The sequence below is a fragment of the Bufo bufo genome, chromosome 7 (assembly GCF_905171765.1).
Source record: "Bufo bufo chromosome 7, aBufBuf1.1, whole genome shotgun sequence".
Taxonomy (NCBI): Eukaryota; Metazoa; Chordata; class Amphibia; order Anura; family Bufonidae; genus Bufo; species Bufo bufo.
In genome coordinates, this window is record NC_053395.1 from 26,073,703 (window position 1) to 26,092,254 (window position 18,552).

The following is an 18,552-nucleotide window of genomic DNA, read 5'->3' on the forward strand; positions in this document are numbered from 1 at the left end:
AGATGAAGAAGAAATCACCCTATGGAAGTAGAGAGAGTCTGCAAAGTCTGGACAGTGGGTGGACTTGCTGCGCAAGACCCCAGGGCCAAGAAATAGTTCGGGGCTGAGGAGAGGTGGTTTAGGATATATTTGACCTGCCGCCCCATCAGGACGGGTGTTAAGGACTCCCTAATAAGGACTGGAGAGGGTCCCAGTCGTTTTACCCCCATGTTCAGTTGACAGAGAGCTTTCCCACATTTTCCTGAGAAGCAGGTGGAAGTAGAGAGAGACTGCAGAGTCTGGACAGTGGGTGGACTTTCTGAGTGAGACCCCAGGGCCAAGAAATAGTCCGGGGCTGAGGATAGGTGGTTTAGAATATATTGGACCTGCCGCCCCATCAGGACGGGTGTTAGGGACCCCATTATCAGGATTGGAGAGAGTCCCAGGGGTTTTACCCCAATGTTCAGTTGACAGAGAGCTTTCCCACATTTTCCTGAGAAGCAGGTGGAAGTAGAGAGAGACTGCAGTGTCTGGACAGTGGGTGGACTTGCTGAGTGAGACCCCAGGGCCAAGAAATAGTCCGGGGCTGAGGAGAGCTGGTGCAGGATATATATAAGGTATTATGTAGGACATAGACTGTTGGAGAAGAGCCACCACTGACCATTTTGCTGAAGAAGCGTGCCTCCCTGTGGAGAAGATGGTGTGTCTTCACTGTTGTACCACTGTTCTGCTGTGGCAGGTATCCAGGCTGCCATATTGTCCAGCTGTCCTCAACTTGGACTGTTGTGCTGCATCTAATCCTGAACCTCTGTCAGTGTACTGAGAGTGGCAGATAAAATATGGGGTGCAGGCCACGTTGAGTGCAGGATTTAGGTGCAGCACAACAGTCCTAGTTTAGGACAGCAGTGCAATATGGGAGCCTGCGTTCAACGGCACAACAGAACAGTGGTAGGACAGTCCCCCTGCCCAGGTCGGAGCAATTCTTGTTTTCTCCCTTATCTTTCGTCATATTACTAAATAATAAGACCTTTTGATCTTCTGCCCCGTATTAGAAGGCAAAGTCTGCGCAGCCTTGAGTATACTGAACTTCCACATCACTGCAGGCATTGTCCTGTGTGATCCAGGAGGGAGGGCACTTCATCTACCTTCTTGGCAGGGCGAGATTGTTGACTCCAGGTATGACTGAGATAAGAGTGCCGTGGAGCGCAGCCTGATTGGTTGCTGCAGCCCCATTTTTATGGCATTTTTTGTAAGGAGGCTACAGTACTTGAGAGGACGCATCTTCATCAGGAGTCAGTCTTGGAGGCCACTCCATAGGTGAAGACTACTAACCATAGCAAACTGACAGCAACTCTGGTAGCTCAGTAAGTAATGTGTGTGTGAATATTATATACGGCATATTATATATATTTTTTTATTTTATAGATTTTTTTTACCTTTTATACTTTTTTGGGGTCATCTGGAGCCACGTTGGCTCTTTTGTTGCATCAAAACTGAGTACCAAAAAATTAGGGCATGCCAGCCCCACCATCATTGTCCATTTTTCCCCTTGGCTAGATACCTACTGAGGAGTCTGGCAACTTTTTGGTAGGTCGTGGTAAACCCACTGGCACGTGCGGTGTATTGTGATGGTTGGACGGTCACCCACAACCTTGTTTTAATGAGGCTTCTTTGAGATCGGGGTAATCCCAAAATTTTACCAAATTTCACAATCTTATTTAAATTCTAACCCCATTCATTACCTGAACATTCCAAATCCCACAATTACAGAAGGCTGAGATATAGGGTGCTGTTTGAGAGGGTCCCCAAAATTATAGAATATCAATAATTATTATTTTTTGCTTTTTAACCCCGTAGACCCATCATGGAGTTCAAATGGGAAAGGAAACCATCAGTGATCAGTGTGAGGACCCTGCCAAATAGCTCCCCATATAAAGATGCAAGTGGTTTTGGGGTATCTGTTGGCGTGTGTCGGCCCCCTTTGCACGCATTTTACATTTAAATGCTTCAAAAACTAATTAAATTGACCTTTTTTTTTTGTATTTGTACTCATTTCTCAGTTCCTTGGATCCATATGGGATCATCGTGATATTCAGATTGTAGCACGCGCTTGTAGGGTCATCTAAATTGTACTGAATGCAATTCCCAAGTATTTTAGGATGCACTTTGGCAATGGAGATCTCCTTTAAAGCAAGGCTTTATCCTCTGGAGTTCATGGGAAAGTGTCAGCAAGCTGCTGTTGATGTATACATTTTTCTTGCTATGTGTCTCTTAGTGCTGGTTGACCAAGAGGATGACATGACAGGAATAGGGATGGCTATACATGCTGAGGGTCAGCATATGAGCTGTAGGGTTCCCCTTGCCCAAGCAGCACAGGACATGCTGCTCGGTATATAGCATGTGCCTTTAATAACCCACTCAAACATGACACCTTGTCAGATCACCTCCCCCATCGTATCAAAGCTGAGCTGCCCTGGATATTCACATGAGCCATTATAATATATATATATATATATATATATATATATATATATATAATATAACAGAAAAAAATAAAATGCATTGGTCACTATAAATTGTATTATTGGGGGGCTTCAAGCAGCAGAACACCCCGTGCTCAACTTAATTCGAAGGGGTCCCTTCAAACAAATAGGTCTTGTGCACGGTGGACAACCCCTTTAAGAAGCGCTGCCTTATACAGCCTTATAATAAACTTCTAAAGCCGCTGGTATGTAGGATAATATGTCGTCTCCGAAGCATTTACTTATCATTATGTTTAGATTTCAGCAATAATGTTTATGGAGAAGATTGTGGCTATTAGGAAAGTATAGAGGCAGATATTACTGTAATATAGATAATTGCACTGTCCTATATTTAAAAGGGGGGGGTCGTGGGGGGGGGGGGGTTGTAAAGCTTAGCTGGGGTTATACATAGGACATGCAACGAAAAAAAATAACCTGAAAGTTGCTGACCGAGTCCACGACCAGCGGGTGACACTGCCAGGTCTCCATGCTCTCACGGAGTTCTGTTGTGGTCACTTCTTTTAAAGGGGTATACCCACTATATAAAAGTGGCTGAATCTTATGTTTGAACCCCAATTATTCTAAGAGTGAAGAGCCGAAGTTAGTGCCGCCATAGTTTGTCTCTGTACAACGATGCCCCCTTCCACTCGCTGTGTAGGGAACCATATAGCCCCAGACAGCGGGTGCATGGGGTGCCGCTGTGCAGACGCCAACTGGGGTCCCAGTGACAAGGATACCCCCTTAGGGCCCGTTCACACTGTGGATTTTGACACTTCGTATTCTGCATTAGAAACCGCTGTGGAATTCCAACTGCAAATTCGGCCATGTGACCGAGCCCTTAAAGGAATTTCTATCATCCGTCTCAGGAGATAAGTGTCTGATTGCTTGCGGCTCCACCAGTGGGACCACCACAATCCCTCGAAGGGTGGTCCTGAGCCCTCTACTCCTCCCCGTTGCATGACCGCAGTGAGCAACACTTTAAATAAAATGGCGACTGAGCGTGTGGAGTGCCGCTCCTCTCAAAGTCTATGAGACTACCAAAAACCGTTGGGAAATATTATAGTGCCGCAATATGGCTTTATACTGTAAGATCCTGACTCTCCAAAATTGCAAACTTGCAGATTTCTAGCGGTTAGTTTGATGAGTTGTAGATAAGAGGAGATACAGAGGTCATAAATCAAAGATCGTTCATCTCCGCCCTAACCCGTACCAGGGTGCCCTTGAAACGTGTATTTGTGGCGCGAGGGGTCCATCCCCACAAAACCCAGTGAATAAAGCACTGACTGATGGACCCTAACTTTGTACTATGGATTATATTACGGTATGCAAGAATAGGGGGCGCAAGAAAGAAGACCACCCCCTCACTAATCTTACAATGGAGTCCCAATATGGATAGGCTTGAAAAACACTAGCAATTGAGTGGGGGGGTGTAGTTAAAAATTCTACCCTGGGACCACAGGAGCCTCTAACTATGGCTGTCCAATACAGAGAAGTTCTCCAGTGCTCTGGTTCTGGAGGACCCCTGATGTTATGCAGAGAACCCATTCATTTAAATAAATGCTGTGCAATACCTCATTTCACCTGCGGAGGTGCTGCAGGGAAATCGTCCACTTAATTACAGATCACAGCTGATCGCTGGGGATCAGCTCACCTTCTAAAAACAAGGGGCTGTCCAAAGAGAACAATCCTTTTAAGTTTCTAGCGACTGATAAAGATAGAAGTCGGGCAGGGAGTGTCTTTAACTAAGAGTGTGAGCTTTTGGGAACTGTGTTGCAAATCCATAGATAAGGCGGCTTACAGGAAGGGGGTCACCTTGGGAAAACCAGTCCATGCAGTGCAAACAATGGCTGAAAAACAGAGCGTTTGTGTGTGGAAGGCTTACGGTATTATTTCTGTGCTGTTTTATCCTTTAACAGCGCGATATCCAACTTTTGCTACTTTGTATTTATGTGCATGCACAAAACCTGTTGAAACGTCAGTAAAAATTCTCTGTCGTTTTGTGAATACAGCTCCCATGCGAGCCTATGTGTCTCCATGGTCACAGACTACAAACACACTCGATGTAGTCAGGGACCACAGCCATGTACTCCCCTCTGCCTCCTTTTCTACCGTCTGTAGCAGGGATGCTCAACCTGCGGCCCTCCAGATGTTGCAAAACTACAACTCCCAGCATGCCTGGACAGCCTACAGCTATTCGGGCATGCTGGAAGTTGTAGTTTTGCAACAGCTGGAGGTCCGCAGGTTGAGCATCCCTGGTCTATAGGATACCAAAGGAATGGAGCAGCACATGAAAGCAGAGTCAGGGTTGGCTTGTAGCCCCTGTCCATGGAGAAACATAGGTCTGCACTGGAACTGTATACACAAAACAGAAGGACTATACAGAGTTGCTTCATTTTTTTTTTTGGACACATTGGAGAAATGGTTGCAAAAGTATACATACCCTTGAAAACCATGCAACAATATGAGGCAATTAAGCCCAATACAGTTTATAGATGAAGCACCTCTTATGGCTACTAGGAGGATGATGGAGAAGGGAAGGGGCTGAGCTTGAGTGGGCCATGGCCACCATCCCAAGAGGGGAACTGTCCTGGGAATCGTGTTGGCCCTTATCTTATACTGAGAAGCATTAGAGCCTCCTTCCATAGGGTACGTCATCCTGAAGAACCAGGCCTTATATTTTTCAGTAGGGCCCGGTCTCTTGTGTGGCCCCCAGACCTGCTACCTTTCACCATAAATATGTCTTGACTCAAAGGTTCTTCTCTTCTATCTACTAGATTCAGCCATGGCAGACACAGAACTGGGCAACATGACCTTCAAAGGGCTGGAAAAGATCGAACCAGAAAAGGCGCCGAAGCCTCACTGGTTTGAGGTGTATGTCCAGCCGTGCGTGGCGGAGCTGGTGGGCACCGGGCTCTTTGTGTTTGCCGGTTGCCTTTCCGTCATTGAGAATTCTCCAAACACAGGAAGCCTCCAGCCGGCCCTGGCCCATGGACTTGCCCTCGGACTGACCATCGCCATCCTTGGTGGCATCAGGTAAATAGGCCACGTCTGGCGCCATAGCTGATGTGTACAAGACCGGCACATGGGTGAAGAGATCACGGTCACACGTTCAGGTGTTTTTATGCAGTTTTTGAAGCAAGAACCAGGAATTAATTAAAATACAGATCAGTCTTTTTATGATCCACTCCTGATTTTGGCTCCAAAAACTGCATTTAAAAAAAATTAACATGTGACTGTACCCTTATAGTCCAAGCACTTGTATCATCTAGAACCACAGGGGTCACAGAACACTGATCTAGAACACCATGGCGGGTGTGCAGCCCGCGGCTGTTACTGACTGTGTACGTCTTCTGTAACCATTAACAGGAGGGTAAGAAGAGTCAAATAAACTGTTATGGCTGAGAAGCTGCTGTCAGCTCCTATCTAATCACTTATTACCTCGTACCTGCTGCCCACACACTCATCTATCCGTCTGTCTATCTATCTCATATCTATCTATTTATCTATCTATCTCATATATATCTATCTATCTATCTATCTATCTATCTCATATCTATCTATTTATCTATCTATCTATCTATCACAGATCTACATACACCGGCCATCATGTAAAGTGCCTCTGATTAACCCCAAATACAGTTCAGCTGCTCTAGTTGGTCTTTCCTGAAGTCGCCTCCGACAACAGAAGCCATGGTCCACAGAGAGCTTTCAAAGCATCAGAGGATCTCTGGTATCAGTCAGGAGAAGGGTGCAAAAGAATTCCCAAGGCATTAGATCTACCATGGAACACAGAGAAGACATCATCAAGTGGAGAAAATATGGCACAACGGTGACATTACCAAGAACTGGACGTCCCTCCAACATTGATGAAAAGACGAGAAGAAAACTGGTCTGGGAAGGACCAAGAGGCCGACAGCAACATTAAAGGAGCTGCAGGAATATCTGCCAAGTCCTGACTGTGTGGTACATGTGACAACAATCTCCCGTATTCTTCATATGTCTGGGCTATGGGGTAGAGGGGCAAGACGAAAGCCTTTTCTTACCAAGAAAATCATCCAAGCCAGGCTACATTTTGCAAAACCACATCTGAAGTCTCCCAAAAGCATGTGGGAAAAGGTGCTATGGTCTGATGAAACCAAGGTTGAACTTTTTATATATGTTTGGCGCAAAAACAACACTGCACATCACCAAAAGAACCCTATACATGGTGAAGCATGGTGGTGGCAGCATCATGCCAAGGGGCGGTTTTTCTTCAGCTGGAACTGGGGCCTTAGTTAAGCTAGAGGGAATTATGGACAGTTCCAAATACCAGTCAATATTGGCACAAAACCTTCAGGCTTCTGCTATAAAGCTGAACATGAAGAGGAACTTCATCTTTCAGCATGACAACGACCCAAAGCATACATCCAAATCAACAAAGCAATGGCTTCACCAGAAGAAGATGAAAGTTTTGGAATGGCCCAGCCAGAGCCTAGACCTGAATCCAATGTGGGTCTGTGGGGTGATCTGAAGAGGGCTGTGCCCAGGAGATGCCCTCACAATCTGACAGATTTGGAGTGTTTTTGCAAAAAAGAGTGGGCAAAATGTGCGATGCTGATAGACTCCTACCCCAAAAAGACTGAGCGCTGTAATAAAATCAAAAGGTGCTTCAACAAAGTATTAGTTTAAGGGTGTGCACACTTATGCAACCATATTATTTTATTTTTATATTTTTTCTTCCCTCCACCTAAAAGATTTCAGTTTGTTTTTCAATTGAGTTGTACAGTTTATAGGTCACATTAAAGGTGGAAAAAGTTCATTTTTTTACATCACAGAAACCTGAAATTTTAACAGGGGTGTGTAGACTTTTTATATCCACTCTATCTATCTATCTATCTATCTATCTATCTATCTATCTCATATCTATCTATCTCATATCTATCTATCTATCTATCTATCTATCTATCTATCTATCTATCTATCTAAAAAGCAAATAATGAGGCAGCATTCCAAAGAAGGTGAGGGTGGTGAACCCATTTATTACCCTAGTTTCAACGTTTTAGCCCAGCTCAATGGGGCCTTGACAAGCTTGGCTGAAACGTTGAGACCGGGGTAATAAATGGGTCCACCACCCTCACCTTCTTTGGAGTGCTGCCTCATTATTTGCTTTTTGGAATTATCTGTGGATCATTGCCTGAGATCCAGGAGGGATTGCACTCGACTTTCACCATTGACGAGGGAGTCCTGCTTTTGTTTTATGTATGTATCTATCTATCTATCTATCTATCTATCTATCTATCTATCTATCTATCTATCTATCCAGGCTCAGACTGGCCCACGGGGGAGGCGGGGGATTTCTCGGTAGGCCCCCAGTCTCCTGCGCCCGGAGATAAGATGGAGGAGTAATTATTTCTCTTGTTTCTCAGGAGAGATAATTATTGTAGCCACTAGGTGGCAGTATCGCACAGTGATGCAGCCTCCCACTGGTGTAAACTGTACAGGAGGCCCCGCATTATCTTCTAAACTTCCCGGGCCGCTGGCAGTGAAGGAGGAGAGAACATGTCTGGCCATCCTCCTGCCCTCCCTGCTGTCAGAAAACTGGCTGCTGGAGAGAAGGACTCCTGTGTGGTGCTGGGCTGATTTCTCAGGTGTGTGACAGTAGTGAGCTGTAGGAGACTGTAAGGGGGAAATAGGGGATTTGTTTATAGCAGACTCAGATCTGTGTATGTGTGCTGCTCTCTGCATAGTTCAGAGTGGCATTGGGGGGACTCTGCCCTAGGTGCCCCCCAATGCCTCGGCTTTAGGTGCACCCACATAAGTGCCCCAGCTCCAGATGCCCACCCAATGCCCCCACTCTAAATACACCGCTAATATTAAATCTTCTCCAGTTGCCCCCCTAATACCTCTGCTCCAGGATCACCACTATTACCCTGCCTCAGGCAACCCTAATGCCTCTGCTTTAGGTGCACCCCCATTAGTGCCACAGCTCCATATGCCCCCAATACTGCCACTCTAAATGCACCCCTAATATTGCCTCTTCTCCAGTTGCCCCCTAATACCTCTGCTCCAGGATCCCCACTATTACCCTGCCTCAGGTGACCCTAATGCCTCTGCTTCAGTTATGACCCTCCGTTTGTGCCCTTTGCTCCTCTAGCGCCTTTGCTTGGTCTTTGTTAAAGGTTTATGACCTGCAAAGGGGGTTGGATTTATGGACGAATAATTCTGCCCAGTGCGTCACATTCTCCAGTATTGACACGTACGGTTTACATGGCGGCAGTGATGATATTCTGTATTTACAGGCATCACTGCTGCCATGTAAAGAGATACTGGTGGTGGAGGATTTAAAGGGGTTGTCCAGGTTTTCAAGTTATCCTCTCCACACCATAGGGCATAACTATATGATTAGTGTGGCCCCCACTGATCCCAGGAACGGGTCCTGTTCCCCCTTTTTGATGGTGTGGCAGACCACACATACGCCCTGCTGCTCCATTTATTCTATTTGGGACCACTGGAAATAGCCAGCGCTGTACTCCGCCATCTCCGGCGACCCCATAGAGAATGGATGGAGAGGCAGGGCATATGCTCCACCTGCCACTCAATAAAGAAGGGGGATCAGTGGGGGCTCCAGCGTTCAGACCCCCACGGATCACTTAGTTATCCCCGATCCTGTGGATAGAGGATAACGAGAAAAGTGGACACCGGCCCTTTAACAGGCGAGCATTTCTATATTAGTTTGACACATATTTTGGCCCAGATTTTTTATTTTTATTTGATTTTTATTTTTTTACACCCAAAGAAAACCTTTAAGGATAGGGAATGTGAATAGGTCCAACAGCTATGACACGACAGGTGATAAGTGTCTGATTGGTGGTGGTCTGACTGCTGGGACCCCCATGATCAAGGGAACGTGGTCTTACGACCCTTGTGTACATAGATTGGCGGTAATGTAATTGAATGTCTCAGGACCCCTTTTTTCATGAACAGTGGGTGTTCCAGCAGTCAGACCCCAGCAATCTGATATTTATCACCGATCCTGTAGATAGGCAATAGGTCATTATGGTAGGAGAACCCTTTTAATTATAATGTAGATTATGTGCAATATGAGGAGGTTACGATTTGGTAAATTTAATGCCAGACATTTAGGGTTAAAGGGGTTAAAGGGTTTGTCTCACTTCAGCAATTGGCATTTATCACGTAGAGAAAGTTAATACAAGGCACTTACTAATGTATTGTGATTGTCCATGTTGCCTCCTTTCCATCACATTATACACAGCACGTATCCGTGGTTACGACCACCCTGCAATCCAGCAGTGGTGGCCGTGCTTGTACACTATAGGGAAAGGCTGGAAGTGCGCATAGGCCAACACCTTTATAGTGTGCAAGCACGGCCACCGCTGCTGGATTACACGGTGGTAATAACCATGGATTCGTGCTGTGTATAATGTGATGGAAAGGAGGCAACATGGACAATCACAATACATCAGTAAGTGCCTTGTATTAACTTTCTCTACGTGATAAATGCCAATTGCTGAAGTGAGACAAACCCTTTAACCCCTTGAAGTCTGCTACGCTTAATAGGGTTAGGCATAAATGTCTTGGTGTGTGCATTGTGTGTTTCCTATGTGTGATTGGTGTGTGCTATATATGTTCTATGTATCAGTGGGAGCAGGCAGTTTCCGAGAACAGCCGCCAGGGGGCCTTCATCGGGCTGTTCTCGGAACTGCCTGCTCCTGCTGACCGCATTTGTTTCAGATCGGCTCGCGGCACAGGCACAGGTAAGGGCTTACCTGTGCCTCGCCGGACTTGTGTGTTAAGATGGCAGCCCGCATGTGTTGGCGGGCGAACACGGCGAATTGGCCATCACTGATGTGCAGTATGTGACATATGCATCAGCGGCATGTGAACCACGTAGAAGTGTCCTGTGTGCCACGTGTCCAGTAAGTGATCGGTGTGCGCTGCATGCGTCTTGTGTCTGACTGACTTAAAGGGTTTCTATCACTTCGTATGACATAATTAGCTGTCAGACACTAGCGATCCGCTAGTGTCTGCTCTGGCCAACCATCCTAATATAACAGCTTTTGGGGCAGCCGTTTTGCTTAAAAAATAACTTTTATAAATATGCTAATGAGCCTCTAGGTGCTATGGGGGCGTCATTAGCACCTAGAGGCTCCGTCTACCTTCATACACAGCCGCCGCCCAGCGCGTCCCTCCAGCCCGCCCATCTCCTGCTGAATGCGATCCTCCGTGTGACGCAGCGGACGAATTCTCGCGCATGCGCCGTGCGCGGCTGTATTCGGCGCATGCGCAGTGATCGTCTGACCGCTTCCCTGCACAGACATCTCCACTGCGCCTGTTCCTTGGAGCACTATGACGTCATCGGCGCAGGCGCAGTGGAGATGTCTGAGCAGGGAAGCGGTCAGACTATCACTGCGCATGCGCCGAATACAGCCGCGCAAGGCGCATGCGCGCGAATTCGTCCGCTGCGTCACACGGAGGATCGCATTCAGCAGGAGATGGGCGGGCTGGAGGGACGCGCTGGGCGGTGGCTGTGTATGAAGGTAGACGGAGCCTCTAGGTGCTAATGACGCCCACATAGCACCTAGAGGCTCATTAGCATATTTATAAAAGTTATTTTTTTAGCAAAACGGCTGCCCCAAAAGCTGTTATATTAGGATGGTTGGCCAGAGCAGACACTAGCGGATCGCTAGTGTCTGACAGCTAATTATGTGATACGAAGTGATAGAAACCCTTTAAGTGCAGGATATCCATCTATGTGTAACTTCTAAAAAAATTGGTGTGCATACCCAACAAATTAGCACGAGTCCAACAACGTAGCAAAATGTAATTTATTAGATATCACTTAAAAAAAATACATATAGCAAGTAATCCCTGACGAAGCCTGTTTGGCGAAACGCGTTGGGCAGGTGAGGTGACACTGGGAAGGGGATCACTATCTTGTTTGATTAACTTGGTAACTTATTGACCGTGATTGTACTTACATTCTGTAAACCCTGCGCAGTACTGCTGTGTGCTTGATCCCTGCACATTTTCCTTATACCGGTGGTGTGCAGTGGACCAGGCACGTTCCAGCCTCCATTCACTATTACCACATATGACTGCACTTGTATACTGTAGGATTATTACTATCCCCTTCCCATGTGCTCTCCTCATATTCTTGCTACCACACTGGTTCATGTTTACTCCCCTTGCTGTATGTATTTTTTTAAGTGATATCATGTGCTAATTTGTTGGGTATACACACCAATTTTTTTAGGTTTTGTTTCATGATGGAGGTGTGATCCCATTAGGTCTCATTGTAGGCTGTTATGTGTAACTTCTGCCACATGTATGTTTCATGTAAACATCACTGTAAGGGCTCATGAACACGACCGTTGGATGTTTTGCAGTCTGCAAATTGCGAATCCGCAAAACATAGATACCGGGTGTGTGCATTCCACATTATGCGGAACAGAACAGCCTCTGATAGAACCGTCCTATCCTTGTCTGTAATGTGGACAGTAATAGGACAGGTTCTATCATTCTGCAGAACGGCCATGCGGACATACAGACACGGAATGCACAGGGGGTCATTTTTTTTTTTTGCGGCGCCATTGAAGTGAAGTGAACGGTACGGACATGGAAAAAATATAAGTTAGTGTGCAGGAGCCCTAAGGTGGGCCCCCAGAATCAGTTACACCAGTGGGCCCTAAGTACCCCAGTCCGACACTGTATCTATCTATCTCAAAGTAATCCAAAAGTCTGCACCACATGCATCATCCAGCCTGAGCCCCTGTGATAAATCTGGTTCAGGACTAGATCACCTGACTGATGTGACGCCATCTACAGGATTAGTAAATCTGGGCCCGTGTCGGGGGGGTTCGCTGTACCCTCCGCCCTGATTGTTCTGGAAATCATAGCTTTAAGGCCTTATGCACACGACCGTTGTTTTGGTCCGCATCCAAGTTTTTGCAGCTCAGATGCGGACCCATTCACTACCATGGGGCCGCAAAAGATGCGGACAGCACTCCGTATACTGTCCGCATCTGTTGCTCCGTTCCGTGGCCCCGCAGTCCTATTCTTGTCCGTTTTGCGGACAAGAATAGGCATTTCTACAATGGGCCGCCCGTTCCGTTCCGCAAATTGCGGAAGGCACACGGGCGGCTTCTGTGTTTTGCGGATCTGCAATTTGCGGACCGCAAAAAACGTAACGGTCATGTGTATGTAGCCTAAAGGAGGGAAACTGTTCCAGCCTGTTAGATGAAGGCCCCTAGGTGGTGGAGGCCTTTGGGCAACTGCCTCTATGACCTGGCCCCCATTGCAATGTCACTTAACCCTTTCATTCTTATTGTTTCAGCGGTGGACATTTTAACCCTGCGGTTTCCTTGGGCGTCTTAATTATTGGAGGACTCGATATTGTACTGGTGGTGCCATACTGGGTTTCCCAACTCTGCGGAGGGATGATTGGAGCAGGACTCGCCAAGGTATGATAAAAACTCTGTTGGGCACACTATTAGAATTTAAAGGGATGGTTTGACTGGCTTAATTGACATACAGTCAGGGCCATAAATATAGGGACATATACACAATTCTAACATTTTTGGCTCTATTCACCACCACAATGGATTTGAAATGAAACAAACAAGATGTGCTTTACCTGCAGACTGTCAGCTTTAATTTGAGGGAATTTACATCCAAATCAGGTGAACGGTGCAGGAATTACAACAGTTTGCATATGTGCCTCCCACTTGTTAAGGGACCAAAAGTAATGGGACAGAACAATAATCATAAATCAAACTTTCACTTTTTAATACTTGGTTGCAAATCCTTTGCAGTCAATTACAGCCTGAAGTCTGGAACGCATAGACATCACCAGACGCTGGGTTTCATCCCTGGTGATGCTCTGCCAGGCCTCTACTGCAACTGTCTTCAGTTCCTGCTTGTTCTCTGGGCATTTTCCCTTCAGTTTTGTCTTCAGCAAGTGAAATGCTCAATCGGATTCAGGTCCTGGGATTGACTCGGCCATTGCATAACATTCCACTTCTTTACCTTAAACTCTTTGGTTGCTTTTGCAGTATGCTTTGGGTCATTGTCCATCTGCACTGTGAAGCGCCGTCCAATGAGTTCTGAAGCATTTGGCTGAATATGAGCAGATAATATTGTCTGAAACACTTCAGAATTCATCCTGCTGCTTTTGTCAGCAGTCACATCATCAATAAATACAAGAGAAGCAGTTCCATTGGCAGCCATACATGCCCACGCCATGACACTACCATCACCATGCTTCACTGATGAGGTGGTATGCTTAGGATCATGAGCAGTTCCTTTCCTTCTCCATACTCTTCTCTTCCCATCACTCTGGTACAAGTTGATCTCGGTCTCATCTGTCCATAGGATGTTGTTCCAGAACTGTGAAGGCTTTTTTAGATGTCGTTTGGCAAACTCTAATCTGTCCTTCCTGTTTTTGAGGCTCACCAATGGTTTCCATCTTGTAGTGAACCCTCTGTATTCACTCTGGTGAAGTCTTCTCTTGATTGTTGACTTTGACACACATACACCTACCTCCTGGAGAGTGTTCTTGATCTGGCCAACTGTTGTGAAGGGTGTTTTCTTCACCAGGGAAAGAATTCTTCGGTCATCCACCACAGTTGTTTTCCGTGCTCTTCCGGGTCTTTTGGTGTTGCTGAGCTCACCGCTGCGTTCCTTCTTTTTAAGGATGTTCCAAACAGTTGTTTTGGCCGCGCCTAATGTTTTCTATCTCTCTGATGGGTTTGTTGTGTTTTTTCAGCCTAATGACGGCTTGCTTCACTGATAGTGACAGCTCTTTGGATCTCATCTTGAGAGTTGACAGCAACAGATTCCAAATGCAAATAACAGACTGGAAATGACCTCTGGACCTTTTATCTGCTCATTGTAATCGGGATAATGAGGGAATAACACACACCTGGCCATGGAACAGCAGAGAAGACAATTGTCCCATTACTTTTGGTCCCTTAACAAGTGGGAGGCACATATGCAAACTGTTGTAATTCCTGCACCGTTCACCTGATTTGGATGTAAATGCCCTCAAATAAAGCTGACAGTCTGCAGGTAAAGCACATCTTGTTCATTTCATTTCAAATCCATTGTGGTGGTGTATAGAGCCAAACATGTTAGAATTGTGTCAATGTCCCAATATTTATGGACCTGACTGTATATAGATAAATTATGAGTTCTACTCTAGTCACAGCCAAAGCTGCATTTAAAAATTAGCTTAAAGGATGAAGGAGCATCATATCTCCCTGTTTCTCTCTGCTGGGTAAATGTCTTTAAAAAGCAATGATCTTCCACCTGTGGCAATCCTGGCATGCTTGGAGTTGTAGTTTCACAACCGCTGGTGAGCCGTGGGTTGTAGATCACTACACTGCATCACACTGTGGGGTAGTGCAAAAAATACAAATAAAACATTTGCATTTTTGACAATATACTTTAACCTCAGATCAGTCCATTGTAGAATCACCGGTAAGCTGTTGAATTCTGGCTGCAGCTTTGATTGTAACTGGAGTAGATTCACATGTTTTGTGTTTTCATGCGATACCGTTTCAGTTTTGTTACCTTTTACGATTTATTTTTTTATCCCAGGCTTTGACGTTGGAGGAGACGTACTTCAATTCAGGTGGAGCGACGTTCGATGTCGTAATCAGCGACAGCCAGGTTGCACGCGCCCTCGGAGCTGAAATAGTCATGACGTACTTCTTGGTGTTTGCTGTCTGCATGGGGGCCGTCAATAAGAAGACCACCACTCCTCTGGCCCCCTTCTGCATCGGCTTCACCGTGACGGTGGACATCTTGGCTGGGTAAGGAATAAATAATGGCGCCACGCGCTGTCACTCTCTCACTACTTCTCTCGTGCTGCAGCAGTCCTCTGGCGAGCTCTAACTCACTCCATAGGACACTCCAGAGTCCCATCTCCCTGTATATGCTGACGAGGATGTTCTCTGACACACACAGCTCAGCTACACGATCTATAAGTTAGTTTTGCTGAATGATTCTTGTTCCCACTTTCCCCTGATTTTCCCATTGGGCTATTACAGGGGGGCCATTTCCGGAGCCTGTATGAACCCCGCCAGAGCCTTCGGTCCAGCGGTGGTGGCCAACTACTGGGCGTATCACTGGATCTACTGGGTTGGACCCATGATTGGTGGTCTGCTAGTTGGAGGAATTATAAGGTAAATATACTTTTTGGAAAAGATTTTGCTTTATATCTGTATATATTGGCGCAGGGTTAGTCAACATCTGTCTATAGGGTCACGTAATCTACCCCTCTAGGCAGAGTGCCAGAGACCCCGAGTTCTGGGAAATCCCCCAAAAAAACAACTTATAGGAGAAAGTTCTATAGCTAAAAAAAAAAAAGGAATATAGGAATATAAGGTGCACATAACAATAGTGCCTAAATAATACTGCCATACAGTACCCAAATAATACCATCATACAATGACCAAACGATGGGCACAGTGGTCTGCGTGGGTGCCCACTCAGCCACCATATGATTCTGCTTTAGTAGAATACCATAATCCAGTACCTAAATAATATAACCATGCTGTGCCCAAATAATACCATCATATAGTGCCCAAATGGTACTGCATGCAATGTCCAAATAATATCACCATTTAGTGGCCACACACTGATGTTTAAAGCATGGGCACTGCGGGCCACATGTGCAAGGGTGTCTATTCTTCATTAATAAGATACCACCATACATTAAATAAATAATACCGCCATACAGTTTGCAAATATTGTAGCCAAACAATGGCCAAACAATAATGTTTAAGAAATGGGCACTGTGGGCTGCATGTGCATGGGTGACTACTCAGTATTAATAAGATGCCACCATATATTGATCAAATACTATCGCCATACAGTGTCCAAATATTATAACTGTACAGTGGACAAACAATAATGTTTTAAAAATGGACACTATGGCCTGCATGAGTGACAACTTAGCTTCTGGATTATACTGCATTAGTAGACTACCATCATATAGCGAGTAAATAATACCATCATATAGTGCCCAAAGAATACCCCCATAGTGTCCAAATAATATATCCATTTAGTGGCACCACACAGCACTGGGTGACCACTTAGCTTCCTGATGAAATTGCAACAATAGGATACCACCATACATAAATCAAAAAATACCGCCATACAACGTCCAAATATTATAACCGTACAGTGGCCAAATAATGATGTTTTAACAATGGCCACTGTGGCCTGTATGAGTGACCACTTTGTTTCTGGATGATATTGCATCAGTAGAATACCATCATACAGTGTCAAAATAATACCATCCTATAGTGCCTAAAGTATACCTCCATACAACGTTCAAATAATATCACCATTTAGAGGCTACACACTGATGATCAAAGCATGGACACTGTGACCTTCCTGGGCCACCACTTAGTTTCTTGATGATATTGCATTAATAGGAAACCACCAAAGAGTGACCAAAAAATACTGCCATATAATATCCCAAAAATATTACCGTACAGTGACTAAATAGTAATGTCTAAACAATAGGCACTGTGGGCTGCATAGTTGACCACTCATCCACATATGGTTCTTAACTAATGGGATGCCATATTGCAGTACCCAGAATAATATAACCACACCATACCCAAATAATACCTTCATATAGTGGTAAAAAATGTCACGTACAGACATTGCCCAAATAATATTGTCATTCATTGGTCAAACAATAATGTCCATATGATGCGTAGGTGAACCCTCCGTTTCTGGATGATACTGTACTAGTAGACCACCACTATAAAGTGCCTAAATAATACCGCCATACACTATTCAATAAAATGTAATAACTTCTGCTCTTATCTTTTTTTAAAAGGTTACTCCTTGGAGACGCCAAAATCCGCCTCTTTCTGAAATGACGCCATTCGAAGAGTCTCCCCACTGACTTCTGGGCCAATCCTGCACCGCCAGCAGAGGGCGCAGTTTCCACATTCACTTCCGCAGAACTGGAGACCTGGATTCCGAGTCATGAGCTTTCCCAGATGGCTACAAGTACATGGAGAGAGGATCCCGCAGACCCCTCTCTCAGCCAAACTGCACCAAACCATTGCCAGGAATCGAAAAGTGACACCGATGAGGCGCGGTCTCTACTGACACCTCCGGCCCAACAGTGCCGCCACCAAGGGAGGCTCTAACGTACATTGCTCCAGAACCTTATAATCCTCTTTTTATACAAAGCGACTTCTTGAGGTTCAAAGGATTCTGGGATTGCTTTGCTTGAGGCAAGCACAGTGCTATATAGCAGTATGCGCGTCATAAGAAGCTAGTGCTCACAGTAGCGTCTTTACTATATTCCTGAGTCATTTTAACCACCGTGTGGTTTTCCTTTTTTCTTTTTATTGCTTGTATCCTTCCTTTTCTGTCATTTTATGCTTTATTTTGCGCCTTGTCTGCAGGGTCACTTGGATAAGCTACAGGAAAGTCAAATGGCAGCCCCTTATCTCCGATCAGAACCCTGTTTGCTTGGACATTCGTATTTAGCTGCTGCGGAATTGGATTGAATATAATGCGACAGCTGGGGCGCTGAAAAGATACTGAATTCAGAAAAACTCTCCAACCTGCGGCTCGTCAGGTGTTGCAAAACTACAACTCTCAGCAGGTTCTGACACTCCGTATTTTATGCGGAGCCGTTTTTTGAAGACCGCAAAATACTAAAAAAAGGCCTCATGCACATGACCGTTGTGTGTTTTGCGGTCCGCAAATTGCGGATCCGCAAAACATGGATGCGTCCGTGTGCTTTCAGCAATTTGCGAAACGGCACGGACAGCTATCGATATAACTGCCTATTCTTGTCCTCAAAATGGACAAGAATAGGACAGGTTATATATTTTTTTTGCGGACCACATCTTTTGCTCCCCTATTAAAGTGAATGGGTCCAAAACAACGGTCGCGTGCATGAGGCCAAAGCCATACGTTTTGTTTTTTGCATTCTTTTCAATGGATCTTCAAAAAAAACGGAAGGTACTCCGTATGCCTTCCGTATCCGTATTTCCGTTATTCCGTTCAAAGATAG

The 18,552-nt window shown here is 45.4% G+C and overlaps 1 protein-coding gene across 1 annotated transcript; it reads left to right on the forward strand.

Annotated features, from left to right (window-relative positions):
• The first annotated feature begins 1,209 nt into the window (after positions 1 to 1,209).
• Positions 1,210 to 18,086, forward strand: AQP8 (aquaporin 8). Its single transcript, XM_040440111.1, has 6 exons — positions 1,210 to 1,343; positions 5,276 to 5,534; positions 12,835 to 12,961; positions 15,099 to 15,313; positions 15,551 to 15,685; positions 17,356 to 18,086. Exons 2-6 carry the CDS (start codon positions 5,284 to 5,286, stop codon positions 17,396 to 17,398), a joined length of 771 nt encoding a protein of 256 aa, XP_040296045.1. The 5' UTR covers positions 1,210 to 1,343; positions 5,276 to 5,283; the 3' UTR covers positions 17,399 to 18,086.
• The last annotated feature ends 466 nt before the right edge of the window (positions 18,087 to 18,552 follow it).

Bases quoted from the DNA above. Each gene is read 5' to 3' on its own strand.
- AQP8 (XM_040440111.1), top strand. From the start codon at position 5,284: ATGGCAGACACAGAACTGGGCAACATGACCTTCAAAGGGCTGGAAAAG. The intron at 12,962-15,098 runs GTATGATAAAAA...TTTTTATCCCAG, and splicing joins TTGGAGCAGGACTCGCCAAG to GCTTTGACGTTGGAGGAGAC. The intron at 15,686-17,355 runs GTAAATATACTT...TTTTTTTAAAAG, and splicing joins CTAGTTGGAGGAATTATAAG to GTTACTCCTTGGAGACGCCA.